This window comes from Pholis gunnellus (genome assembly GCF_910591455.1).
Source record: "Pholis gunnellus genome assembly, chromosome: 3".
NCBI lineage: Eukaryota > Metazoa > Chordata > Actinopteri > Perciformes > Pholidae > Pholis > Pholis gunnellus.
In genome coordinates this window covers 26654943-26669476 of record NC_136529.1, presented here as the reverse complement: position 1 = coordinate 26669476, position 14534 = coordinate 26654943, and the positions used below count along the sequence as shown (strand labels likewise).

The following is a 14534-nucleotide window of genomic DNA, read 5'->3' as shown; positions in this document are numbered from 1 at the left end:
GCCTCTATAGGAGAATATGTGATAAATGGGAAAGAGAGTGTGGGAAAGCAGGTTGGGATCCTGCTCACACACTAAAGTATAGGACCTCCAGTCAAGACTAACTTTCTGATTAAACAGCTACAACGTGCACATATGAAATATCCTGCAGGTTTAAGTTTGATTTCATAAATTACTCTTTTTAACTTTTTAGGAAAATAAAGCAGCAGGAGATGAAAATACTCAAGTGAAGTACAAGTACCTGCAAATCTGGAAAATTTGAAGAAAGCAGTAGGACAATGAGAATATACTTTGAAGCTGAGAAAAAGTGTACTTTTACATGGGATGTTGAAGAATTACCTACTTTTACTTGTACTTTTTAACCGGGACGCTGCATGTCTTTCTGTTTACATCCATGTGGTGACGTGAGGATGTCAGATGGTCGACGTGTGTCGATGACCGTGGAGGTGCAGAAGGAGGCAGATGGTGGAATCTTTTCTCCTCTCTGGTCCTCAGGATGCATTTCTTACAAGTGAGTCATGACACAATATGCAGATGAAAAACACATAAACACATTCCACCCCCCCCCCCTCCAGTCAGAGATGGCCCCCTGCCTCACACACACACACACACACACACACACACACACACACACACACACACACACACACACACACACACACACACACACACACATGTGCACACGCCAGACAGCACTCTGCACTGAGGAATGTGTGAGAGCTGCGAGCGGCTCCTCGTTCCCACACTTCAGCCCTCCATTCACCCTGCGGCGGACGCCACTGATCCCCCAGACCCTCATTATGCTCCGGCCTCAATGGGCCATCTGGACGGCTACCGGGGGGGGGGGGGGCATGAGACATGAGACATGGACCCCCAGCACACACCTCCGAGTGTGCAGGTGTGATAATGAGAGTTTTATTACAGCAAAGAAAACACGGCGGAGATAATGTGAATAAATGTCTTAATGTCAGACAGTGACGGAATGTAGTACATTTTCTCACACAGGTACAATATTGAGGTACTTGTACTTGTACGTTTCTGCTACTCTGCTACTTACTACTCCACTGCAGCTCATGTGGTAATATTGCACTTTGACTATATTTAATTAACTAATAATGTATATTATTCTGACTTGGACCATTCTGCATGAGAGCTTTTACTTTTGGTACTTTATGATTTGATTGCTGTTGTGCTTTTACTTCAATTTTGAATGCAGGACTTTCACTTTAGATTGTTTTAAATGATATTAAAGAAGTGGTGGACACTTTACAACATGTCTTCACCTTTTAGCTTGATGTGTTGAACTTGTTAGTAATCGGCTGCTTATAACGTCTGTCTGTCCTTCCGTCTGACTGTCTGTCTCTCAGTCTCTCTGTCCCTCCGTCCGTCCGTCTGTCAAAGTAAAACACTAGCTCGTCTAACTAAAGAACGGAACCCTGACCTAAAGTCAAGTTCTCCGCCCATGAGAGTCTTTTCTGTGACGACGTGTCTCTGGATCCAGGATCAGGGGTCAGGCTGTTCCCAGCTCCTCATTGAGCCCCCCCCCCCCTCTCAGGAATGCGTTGTACTCGGTCTGGAGACGGTGATCTGGACGTGTCTCTAACTACGTCATGTACTTTACATCCTGCACCTGCTCAGTGTTACCTGTTGGGGGGATATCTCACCCGTCACCTGTGACAGCAGTTAGTTCATTATCTATTCAAATGTTGAAGAGAACTTGGATATTATGTAACACACCTGACTTTATTATATTATCATCTACGCCAGGAGAACCACGCGACCCCTCGCGCACGTGCGCCCGCATCCGTGAGTGACTGAGTGTGCACCTCTGCGTCTGTCCACGGCCAAATCTCGCGTTCTGCCGCGACAAACTGCGCAATACTTTTGGCCCCCAAGTTATGGCCGCTTGCTCAAAAGATCTCACGTTGGTGCATGTGACTCAACACCTTTTATTACCTGTTTTAGCCTTTACTCTGTCCAATATTGGCTTTTTTAATTCTCAGGGCTTTTACTTGTAAGAGAGTAGAAATACTCGTATCCTTATTATATTGATATCGACATATGATTCGTTTTAAAATGTTGGATTTCGTAAAATGGCATAAGTGCTGTCTTTTGCTAGTTTAAAGGCTGCATTACAGTAACAGGATGCAATTTATCTGAACTTACCAAACTGTTCTATTATTTAATCTTAGTCATTATCACATCACTGATTATTCATACAAATTCTAACTAAACATTTTGTACCAAGCACCAATAGTCAACCCTACAAATATATATCGTTGATATTTGGTCAAAAATATTGTGATATTTGATTTCCTACATATCGACCAGCCGTAGAGGGTAGTAGTATTTGTATCTGAGTACTTCATGCACAATATGTAGTTTAATCAGATGACAATAACTGTTCACCGCTTGTGTCTTTGAGAGTTCTGTATTTTTGGCGGGAGATTGGTGTCGGCAGAGTAAAACATGTCGTCAGCGAGTGAAAGGTCCAGCTGCTGCTCGGTGCACAAAGACAGGCTTCCCTCACACACACACACACACACACACACACACACACACACACACACACATACACACACACACCATTCAGAGCCGACAACTGTGAAGCGTGTGTCCCAGTTTCCCTTGCACTTTATTGCCTGTAAGTGCGTCCGTATGGTAATAAGCGGCTTAGCATTTCCATGTGAATATGGCAGCCGCTTCAGTGCGACGCTAAAAAACGCTGGATATCCGACCGTTGAACTTGTGTCGATCTGTTCACTGAGTTTTGTCGGTGAGAAAAAAAATACCATTTGAAGCGTGCGAGCACACTTATTATTGTCTCGCTTCCATTCACGGTGTGTGACAATGCATTCCTCCTCCTCCTCCTCTCTCTCCCCTGCAGAGGGAAGCCTCGATCCAGGAACAATGAGAGGACCTGCTCCACCCTCCGACACTTTGTACTGATGGAAATGAGCATCGCAGGCTTCTCCAATAACTGACATTCTCACCACAGTATATGCTTCATATTGCAAGGAGGATTTCATTTTTCAAAGTAACTCAAAGTAAAAATACTCAATAACAAACGTCCTGCATTGTAACTCTTAGTTTAATGAAGTAGAAGTGAGTCAAATGTAAAAGTTGAAGTACTCTTGATACCAAATGGCTCCTCTCAGAGCCTTACCTTGGAAGCAAATACTTAAGCAGCACGTACTTAAATTACTGAAGCAAATAGCTCCTTTCAGAATGTAAAAGTACTTTTAGGTAAACGCAGTAATACCACAATGTAAAAATGTAATGTTACAAGTAAACGTTCTGCACTGAAATGTTGCTTGAGTAAAAGTGCACAAGTATTAGGTTGAAACATATGGAAGCAAAGAAAGGTTTGAATGTTAGAAACCACTGAATACTTTATTGTGAAATTTTAACTACTCCCAATTTAAAGCGCTGATATATTTTACTTTGAAAACCATCATCCTGAACTTCCCTCTTTGATATTTTCAGTCGGTCATTTTAAGTAACAAGACCTCAAAGAATTGATGATGTGTGTTTGATAGAAACACTTTAAACTCTAACATACGATGCTACCAGTGATAATCAATCAATCAGACCTCTGATCAGGTTATATAACGTGGAAACATGATATTGGAGAATTTAGAAGTTTCAATAGAAGAACAAGTTGAGTGTTTTAACTTGATGGTTTTCAAAGTAAAGTATCAACTAATATTTAATCATGTTTGTAAGAATAGTAGGATTTTGATTGTTGATCATAGTAACAGTAAACAGTAAAGGTCAATGAAGGTGAAAATGTTCCTTATGCAGATAAAACCTGTTAACCAGTGAGCTGTAGAGGCGTGGTAGGTGTATGTGGAATGAAACACACCCCTGTGTTACAGGAAAAGCATTTATCGGAAGAGGAGTGACAAAGCTCCACCCCTCACCTGATTCACTTAAGAGAAACAGTTTGTGATTCTTCCTCACTAAAGAGACACACAGACTGAGAGAGAGACGATCAGATTCACCTTCAGACCAAACTAACAACTTCCTCTGAGTGAGTTCATCTACAGGAGAGAAAAGAGGAAAACTACAACACTGCTGCTTCAACCTGCTGACGCTCCACACACTGAATGTGAGTTTGACTAAAAACAGTGAAGTTAGTAGAGGAGGGAGGGGAGCCATGACTGATGTACTTTCTGTGTTTTCAGCTTCACTCAGAGACTAAATGGCTTCCAGATCAGAGGAGGATCTCTGCTGTCCGGTCTGTCATGAAGTCTTTAGAGATCCTGTTGTTCTGTCATGTAGCCACAGCTTCTGTAAAGACTGTCTGAAGAGCTGGTGGAGAGAGAAACCAACTCAGGAGTGTCCAGTTTGTAAGAGAAGATCTTCAAAGTCAGATCCACCTGTTAGTCTGGTTATAAAGAACCTGTGTGAGTCCTTCTTACTGGAGAGAGATCAGAGAGCTTCAGAGACTCTCTGCAGTCTGCACTCTGAGAAACTCAAACTCTTCTGTCTGGACCATCAGCAGCCAGTGTGTGTCGTCTGCAGAGATTCAGAGAAACACAGCGACCACAGATTCAGACCCATCAATGAAGCTGCTCGACAACACAAGAAGAACCTTCAGGAAGCTCTGGAGCCCTTAAAGGAGAAGTTAAAGGTTTATGAAGAAGTTAAAGTGAAGTCTGATCAAACAGCAGAACACATGAAGGTCCAGGCCCGACGCACAGAGAGGCAGATTAAGGAGCAGTTTAAGAAGCTTCACCAGTTTCTAGAGGAGGAAGAGGAGGCCAGGATGGCTGCACTGAGGGAGGAAGAGGAGCAGAAGAGTCAGATGATGAAGGAGAAGATGGAGGCTCTGAACAGAGAGATAGCAGGTCTTTCAGACACAGTCAGAGCCACAGAGGACGAGCTGAGAGCTGAAGACGTCTCATTCCTGAACAACTACAAGGCTGCAGTGGAAAGAGTCCAGCAGCGCCCCCTGCTGGAGGATCCACAGCTGCTCTCAGGAGCTCTGATAGACGAGGCCAAACACCTGGGCAACCTGACCTTCAACATCTGGAACAAGATGAAGGACATGGTCTCCTACACTCCTCTGATTCTGGACCCAAACACTGCTCGTTCAGACCTCATCCTGTCTGAAGATCTGACCAGTGTGAGACAAGGAGAGGAACAGCAGCTTCCTAATAATCCAGAGAGGTTTGATGAATACTGGTCTGTTCTGGGCTCTGAAGGATTTAACTCAGGGACTCACAGCTGGGATGTCGAGGTAGGAGACAGTACAGTCTGGTTAGTGGGTGTGTCAGTGGAGTCTGTCCAGAGGAAGGGACGGATACAGTCTGGATTATGGGGGATATTGTTTGATGAAGATAAATACTCAGTATGGTCGCCATCAGCTCCATCCACTGATCTCTTAGTGCAGAAGAAGCTCCAGAGGATCAGAGTGAATCTGGACTGGCACAGAGGAAAGTTGTCGTTCTCTGATCCCGATACTATTACACACATATACACCTTCACACACACTTTCACTGAGAGGATGTTTCCATTCATTCACACTCAAGATGAAGTGAAGATATCACCACGGAAGGTCTGTGTGACAAAACAACAGGTCTGATAGAGACTTTAGTTTTGAAGGTGGTGATTAGTAAACAACTCTTCACTTTTTAAAAGTGAATATGAGTCCATCTGTTTATGTAGATTGTGTACATGCACGAGAACTTTATTGATCTCTGTTTGTCTGTCAGATGATTGAGGGTTAACATTCAGTAAAACTGAAAAGTGAAAGTCTTCAGAGCTGCTTTAACTTCCTGTCTGTTCAACTGAACTTCCTGCTTGATAGTCAAAATAAGACAAAAATCAAGCGGACACATGAAAGGATTCTGTGGTTTTAAGTTGCTCTCAATGATTCACAACAGTTTACAGGAAGATAGAAATAAAATATAATATACAATAAAATAAACATTTACATAAAATGTAAAAACTAGGTGAAAGAATAGACAAGTATATCAATATATATAAAACAGTATCAAATGTTCACATACAAGTAAAGTGTTTCTGTAAATTGTAACTTTATTGTACTTTATTGTGAAATTTTAACAACTTGTAACGAATTGTTGATATAATTTACTTTGAAAATCCTCAAAAAAAATTTCCCTCTTTGATATTTTCAGTCGGTCATTTTAAGTGACAAGACTTCAAAGAATTGATGATATTTGTTTGATGAGGGTCGAAGGGATGAAGGGATATAGGGTAAGGGATGAAGGGATGAGGGTCCTGGGATGAAGGGATGAAGGTAAGGGATGAAGGGATGAGGATGAGGGTCCTGGGATGAAAGGATGTTGGGTAAGGAAGGAAAACTCTGATTATCCGGAGTTCCCCGTTGTTCCTGTAATCAAGTGAGAGAGAGGGAGAGAGAGCGAGAGAGAGAGATAGAGAGAAAGAGGAAGGAAGAAATATAGAAAGAAAAAGGGGTTGGGGGAGGGTTGTTGAAGCTGAGTCAATGGGTGAGTTATGCTTAAATACTTTGTGCGGAGGAAATGAGATAGTTCGGGGCGTGGTCCTTGTTCCCGAGCTAAGTTTATAAAACTCAATGTTGTTTGAGACTTGTAACTTGTTTGAATAAAAGTATAAAAGCATCGCCGGGGACTATTTGTGTTCATTCGCGTGCATCGCGCTGAACGCGCCGAAAAGGGGGCGTGGCTTATCGGCCTGAAAGCTGTTCAAATGTCCGCCATCAACCGTAGAAAAATAGCCTCTATTTCTGCTCAGTACGTGTTGTGGAAGTCCCAGATATCACGGGGAACTAAACGCCGTCATGTCTGGTTCATAACATAGTCCGGAGGAGCTCCGTGGATTTCATCGAGCTCACTGTGTCTAGCGAGCCACACGTCGGCTGTTTACTACAGCTGTATGAACACACTATAAACTGACTTGGCTGTGATTTAACGGCAATAAACCGACAAAAAGGGACTCCGAAATAACTACGTAATGATGCCGATTTGTACTTGTTTTATCAATGAAGCTCGGATCGATCGGTGCTAGGCTATGCTAACATTATAGCAGCTCCATCAACACTCAGGATAACGTCATATAGACGTAAATACGGCAGCGTCTATTCATTGTTTGTACCATATGGTTTACACACACACATGTCTACACATAGTTTGGTCCGGTCTCTACTGATATGAGGTATGGTAGAGCTCTGGGTGAACATGGCGGCTACAGCATTTATTTTCTGATTTAGCAACGGCAGGACTTCACTGATGACGGGGAGAGCAACTCAACGCTGATTGGCTATCGCGCTGGAGCGTCACGCGATTTTTTCGCAGAAGTTCAAATATTTCAACTTCTGCATTTGGGGCGTTTCGGCGTTTCGGCGTTTTGACGCGCGAAACGCGCCGCGTACATAGACTTTGTATGTAATCGCGCCGCGTTCATCGCGTTCATCGCGTTTGGTGTGAACGCACCTTACGAAAAAAAAGTCTTGAGAAGTATTGTCTTTTACTCAGTGTCTCTGTGAGGATGAGACAGCTCCCCGTCTATCTGTGTAAAAGTATCCAACCTCAAAATCGGAAGATCGGCGGTTTGATCCCCGGTCCTTCTAGTCCATGCATCCTGATGTGTAGGCGGCACCTTGCATTGTATCCTACGTTATCAGTGTGAAAATGTGTGTGAATAGGGGAATGATAACATGTAGTGTACTACTCTGGATTCCCTGCACGAGTCACGGCTCACCCTTTGCACCCCTTGCTCACCCCGCCACAATCAACCACAAGCCCGATTCTCAAAGCGTCTAGTCCTTCCCTCTGCCCTGCTCTTGCCCGGCTCAATATCCCAATCCTTAAACTCTGCATTAAAGCACTTAATATCATCCCTGCCTCCTCGTCTGTGTTTGCTCTTTGGTTCCCCTGTTCTCCAGCCCTCGTAACAGCACGATCTGGCCAGTCATGAACCAAGCAGACACAGTCAACAGACTGGTCAAGGCGCCCTGCTCGGACAACATGACCAAGTCCTCAGGACCCTGCTAACTCAAGTACCGGAGATGTCACAGACCTTGTTTAACCTACAGAGCCAATTCATTGTCCAGAGTCTACAACCAGCCATTAGTCCAGTGAAGCGATCCACCAGCCCCTCTCCTCCTTCCTGTGATTCCTTTGTTGCTACCGCTGTGTCATATGATGGTGACCTCAGAGCCTGCAGAGCATTTATGGTTCAGTGTTGGCTAGTATTCAAGCAACAATCCTGTACGTATGACAGTGATTGGGCTAAAATCTCCTACCTGATTGTCTGCCTCCGCTGAGCTGCACTTTCCTGGAAAAACAGCCCCCCCTTCTGTTTTTCCTTATCCTGTTTCAAGGAAGAAATTAAGTCTTTGGTCATTTCATCTGTGCAAGGCAGCTTTTTTCTGAATGCCCTGTCTGAATCCATCAAGTGCCCTTGATATATCTTGCTATCCATATTGACAACAGCCTTCTTGAGCATCAGAGGGAAAGAGCTGGTAGAGATACATTGCCCACAACAACACCTGCAGTTTTGCCTTGCTCTTCCCCCCGACTGTCTCTCCCCCCAAGGGTTTTTCAGGCCTGGAACCTATGCCGCTCAGCCGGGAACCGTATCTTTCCAGAGGAAAGACATCTGCGAATTAACTCCAAGAGCTGTTTGTAGAGTGGTCAGGCCGGCCATTTTGTCCCCTCCATTATGCCTGGAAAAAGGGGAGGCTCGGCAGTAGTAGGAGATATACTGCTGAGTCACATAACCTGCCCATCTCCCCTCAGATCTTTGTTAAATGATGTCCTTGTGTGCAAGGTCAGTCCATTACCCTTCCTTGCTCTCATAAGCGCAAGCGCAGATGAGAGTTTTTCAGATCAAGAGACAGTAACCCAATTGAACCCTGACGCTGTTCCTTTAGATTCTCCTCTAAAGGTCAACGCTCTCAACAGACAGGTCTTTGCACGGGTTTGGTAAAAACATTGTTCCTTTAACTCCACGCCTCTTAGGTAATGACCAGAAAAAGATCAGTTGACACATTATTGACAGCCCTCTCCCCCTTGTTCTCAGTCATCCTTGGGTAAAGCTGCACAACCCACAGATAGACTAGTCCTTGGGAAAGGTATACCTTGAATTCCTTTTGCCATGCTAACTGTCTACATTCTGCTCCTTCCTGTTTTTTCCATGACGCAGTCCATCTCTGAACCTCTGGACCTCTCTGTAGTTCCTCCTGTGCGCCACAACCTTGCTTCCGTCTACAGTAAACACCATGCCTCCAGCCTGGGACTCGTCTTCCCAGCAGCCGGTTGTTTAACCTCCTGAGTATGACGGAAAATTACATTTAGGACACCCTGGCTGCAAGTATTTTAAGACCTTCATCTCTAGTGGATGCTGGTTTTGGAATGGTCACTGAGACCATGCATAGACTTCCGTGGACTGAACACCACTGTGAAAAACAAATATCCCTCGTCAGCCATCAGTTCTACTTTTTACCCTCTCCATTGTGCCACGGTGTTTACCAAACTCAACCTCCAAAATGCCTACCACCTTATCCACATCAGGGAGGAAGACGAGTGGAAAACAGTGTTCAACACACCACTGGGCCACTTTGAGTATTTAGTGCCTTTTGGTCTGACTAACGCCCCTGCTGTTTTTCAGAACCTGATCAAGTATGTGTTTTCAGGGATAGGATTGTACACTTTCGTTTAGTCTATCTGGATGATGTTTTGATTATTTCTAAGGACCCTGAGACTCACCAGAAACATGTTCTTGAGAGTAAGCTTTTTGTCAAAGCTGAAAAATGTGAGTGCCATGTTTCCTCTGTGTATTTTCTGGGTTATATCACTGCACAGGGACGGATGCTTATGGATCCTTCAAAGGTTAAGGCAGTCACAGTTTGGAAGTTACAACTTTTATAGGGGTTTCATTCGCACCTACAACGTCTTCCAGCACCCCTCACTGCTCTTAACACCCCCACTCCGTTCCAATCGACCCCTGAGGCCAGGTCAGCTTTCCAGAAACTCAAAGAGTTAGGGTTAGGGTTAGGGTTATGGTCACTATTAACTCCAGTTCATTGTGCAGGTAGATGCCTCCGACAATGGGGTAGGTGCTATTGTTTCCCAACGTTCCCCAAGTGATCATATGCTCCACCCATGAGCATTCCTTTCCTGCAAACTCTCGCCTGCAGAAAATAATTACTAAATCGGCAACTGTGAACTCCTATCTGTTAAGCTGGCCCTTGACGAATGGGGTCACTAGCTGGAAGGCTCTGTACTCCATCATGTGGACAGACCACAAAAACCTGTTTTACATCCAGACCGCCAAACGTCTGAACTCAAGGCAAGCCAGGTGATCCTTGTTCTTTGGTAGATTCAGATTCACAAACCACAAATCCTCAACAACTCTGGTTCCGAGTCAGACCCCATCTTACCTTTCACCTGCTCTTGTTGCTGCTCTGTCCTGGGAAATCAAGTCCTTTGTTCATCATGCCCAGCAAAACAGCCTGATCCAGGTAATGGTCCGGTTGACACCCGAGTGTTCCTGATTTTGTATGTATGCTGTATCAGTTATTTATCCGCAAAATATCCTGAAAATATTGTATCAATATCAGTTTAGCAGGAGAAATTAAGTCAGATACATTTTATGAGAACATCGGAAATATAGTAATGAAATATAACTATTATTAAGTTATGAGTAGATAAAGTCATGATTCATATTTTATTTGTGGTGATAACAGGTGATAACAGTGGTGACTTTGTTGTCATGTTGCTCATTTTTCTTTAACATGATTTAAAACAAAGTAAACACTGACAGAAACAGTGAACGTGAATTTACTCTGTTAGGGTTTTCTTTGTGTTTTTTCCAAGTTAAGTTGGCATAAAGATGTTATCTCAGAGAGTGATGGATCTTATTGATCATATTTATCATCTGTTCCCTTTTAATGTGAAACTCACCAGAGGGCTGACAGAGCTCCGCCCCTTACATGACATCATCTGAGACAAACAGGAAACAGTTTGTTACTGTTCAGTTCTCAATGAGAAGAGACTCACCGACAGACAGATGGTAAGATTTACCTTCATTACAAAGCTGAGACTTCAACTGAGGACAGTTACAGGTAGAAGGACTAGAGTACTGCAGTACTAATGTACTGAAGTACTGAAGTACTTCTACCTGCTGCTGACTGAAAAAATCACTCAAAGACTCAAAGTGAAAATAACTGAGGCAACTTCATGCACCAGGAAAACAATGAACTTCCTGTTTCAATGTGCTGTCTGCTGTGTTTTCAGCTTCACTCAGAGACTAAATGGCTTCCAGATCAGAGGAGGATCTCTGCTGTCCGATCTGTCATGAAGTCTTTAGAGATCCTGTTGTTCTGTCATGTAGCCACAGCTTCTGTAAAGACTGTCTGAAGAGCTGGTGGAGAGAGAAACCAACTCGGAAGTGTCCAGTTTGTAATAGAAGATCTTCAAAGTCAGATCCACCTGTTAGTCTGGTGTTAAAGAACCTGTGTGAGTCCTTCTTACTGGAGAGAGATCAGAGAGCTTCAGAGACTCTCTGCAGTCTGCACTCTGAGAAACTCAAACTCTTCTGTCTGGACCATCAGCAGCCAGTGTGTCACATCTGCAGAGATTCAGAGAAACACAGCGACCACAGATTCAGACCCATCGATGAAGCTGCTCGACAACACAAGAAGAACCTTCAGGAAGCTCTGGAGCCCTTAAAGGAGAAGTTAAAGGTTTATGAAGAAGTTAAAGTGAAGTCTGATCAAACAGCAGAACACATGAAGGTCCAGGCCCGACGCACAGAGAGGCAGATTAAGGAGCAGTCTAAGAAGCTTCACCAGTTTCTAGAGGAGGAAGAGGAGGCCAGGATGGCTGCACTGAGGGAGGAAGAGGAGCAGAAGAGTCAGATGATGAAGGAGAAGATGGAGGCTCTGAGCAGAGAGATAGCAGCTCTTTCAGACACAGTCAGAGCCACAGAGGACGAGCTGAGAGCTGAAGACGTCTCATTCCTGAACAACTACAAGGCTGCAGTGGAAAGAGTCCAGCAGCGCCCCCTGCTGGAGGATCCACAGCTGCTCTCAGGAGCTCTGATAGACGAGGCCAAACACCTGGGCAACCTGACCTTCAACATCTGGAACAAGATGAAGGACATGGTCTCCTACACTCCTGTGATTATGGACCCAAACACTGCTGGTCCAAACCTCATCCTGTCTGAAGATCTGACCAGTGTGAGTTTTGGAGTGAGACAGCAGCTTCCTGATAATCTAGAGAGGTTTGATGAACACTGGTCTGTTCTGGGCTCTGAAGGATTTAACTCAGGGACTCACAGCTGGGATGTCGAGGTAGGAAACAGTACAGGCTGGTTACTGGGTGTGTCAGCAGAGTCTACCCAGAGGAAGGGACTCATACTGGCTGGATTATGGACAATGTGGTTCGATGAAGGTAAATACTCAGCACGGTCACCATCAGCTCCACTCACTTATCTCAAAGTGCAGAAGAAGCTCCAGAGGATCAGAGTGAATCTGGACTGGAACAGAGGAAAGCTGTCGTTCTCTGATCCTGATACTAACACATACATACACACCTTCACGCACACTTTCACTGAGAGGATGTTTCCATTTATTAACACTTTTGATAAAGTGAAGATATCACCACTGAAGGTCTGTGTGTCAAAACAACAGGTCTGATAGACTTTAGTCTGAAGGTGGTGATTAGTAAACAACTCTTCACTTCTTAAAAGTGAATATGAGTCCATCTATTTATGTAGATTGTGTACATGCACGAGAAAACAAATGATGAATTCAGTTTAAACTTTATTGATCTGTTTGTCCGTCAGATATTTGCAGTAGCAAACAGTAACAGGAAATAAAGGGTGAAAGAAGAGTAGAGCAGAATAATGAGGTTAACGTTCAGTATAACTGAGAAGTAAAAGTCTTCAGAGCTTCTTTAACTTCCTGTCTGTTCAACTGAACTTCCTGCCTGATTATCAAAATAAGACAAAAATCAAGTGAACACATAAAGGAATCTGTGGTTTTAAGTTGCTCTCAATGTTTCACACAGTTCCTATAACAATTTACAAGAAGATAGAGATAGACACAACTAGATAAAAATAAACATTTAACTATAATGTGCATACAACCTGAAAGAATAGACAAGTAAATAAATACATATAAAACAGTATAAAATGTCAACTTGTTCTGTAAATATTAAACAAGAATGCAAAGATCAACTAGGACAGAAGTTGGTTGGAAGTAGAGGATGAGACTTTTATAAGACACCAAAGAATCCAACGACAGTAAATCTCGTCCTCTCTGTTGGAGCCGATTCACACTTTTTAAGGGTTTTGTTCAACTTCAAGTTTATTAGGAAGATAAAATAATGAAGTAAGATAATTTCTTAACTTAGACCATTTGAACCACATGAGTTGATTCTAGTCAATGTCTCTCTAGGTAAATGATATATTCTCTGAGCTCTTGTGTTAATGGCTCATGAAGTGATTGTGATAAACTCACTCAACGCCACAAATCTTTGACCAGCTGAGGGCTGCAGGATGAGGACTTTTCATACTGGTTCCCTCCACAAAAACAGTGTTTTTTGTTACAATTAGATTTTTTATTATTGCATTGCATTATTCCATATTGTTTATGATACTTACTTTTCGTTCTGCATGATATTCTTGACAAATGAATGTCACATTTGTGATTTTTGAATGCAATCAGCAAAAGTAAAGAGCTAACGTCAGGCTATAAAGGAACTGCACCTCGGTCACATGACTTCACGTCACCACTAAGCTAAGGCGAGGGAACAAGAAAACAATGCTGACCTCTGGTGAACTGAACGGAAAACACAACAGACTGCAACTCTGGAGGTACATTCATTTAGAAAGATGGTCTTCTGTTATATTGTGCTTAGCAAAGTGAACATATTGTAAACATTCATGGATCATTTGGGAGGAATGTGACAGTACATATAAAAACTCTCTGAATTCTTTGTATTGTAACTGTTTTTTTTTCTAATACCAAATGTCTTTGTATATGTAAAGTTGTGTGAGACTTGGAACTTGTTTTAATAAATGTTTAAAAAAGAAGAATGCAAAGAGTGGAGGAATAAATATTGAATGGGTAGTGTGATCGATTATCTACATGAAGTAGGTGGAGCTTGATGCAAAACTACCAGAAAGAGACACAAAACAAAAACAAAGATTTAAAATGACCACACAGAAATGCAAAACACTTACAGTAAGATACAAAACGACCAAAAAGGAGATGCACAATGACTTCAAAGAGATGCAAAACTACAAAAAGACAGCACAAAACGATTACAAAGCCCTCTTTAAATCTGTGGCTCTTGTTCTTATGTGAGAGGAGGTAAGCTAGTCGGTGACCAGGGGCCCACTGTCTCATAATCCGTCCATGTTCAGAATTATCAAGTGATCATTAAAGAAAATATTAATATTTCTCGTGCGTCGTATTCATGAGGTGTTCATCCAGTTGGGTCAGAAGCTCCATCTACGTTAATTTCATAAATTACAAGACAAAAGGAGCATTTGCTACAAATGTAGGTCTTTTAATC

General features: G+C 43.0%; 2 protein-coding genes across 4 annotated transcripts in view; one reads left to right on the top strand and one right to left on the bottom strand.

Moving 5' to 3' along the window:
• LOC306693846 (nuclear factor 7, ovary-like) overlaps positions 1-14534 on the bottom strand; it is a 37237-nt gene that overhangs the window by 8554 nt on the left and 14149 nt on the right. The window lies entirely within an intron of this gene.
• LOC306715887 (uncharacterized protein) lies at positions 3969-12969 on the top strand. The gene is made up of 3 exons (XM_079186366.1): positions 3969-4108; positions 4185-5581; positions 11264-12969. The coding sequence occupies exons 2-3, from the start codon at positions 4202-4204 to the stop codon at positions 12647-12649; spliced, it is 2766 nt and encodes a 921-aa protein (XP_079042492.1). The 5' UTR covers positions 3969-4108; positions 4185-4201; the 3' UTR covers positions 12650-12969.

What these genes read in the sequence shown, in the direction of transcription:
- LOC306715887 (XM_079186366.1), top strand. Translation starts at nt 4,202, where the DNA reads ATGGCTTCCAGATCAGAGGAGGATCTCTGCTGTCCGGTCTGTCATGAA. An exon ending in TCTGTGTGACAAAACAACAG is followed by an intron (nt 5,582 to 11,263) that starts GTCTGATAGAGA and finishes CTCAGAGACTAA; the next exon opens with ATGGCTTCCAGATCAGAGGA.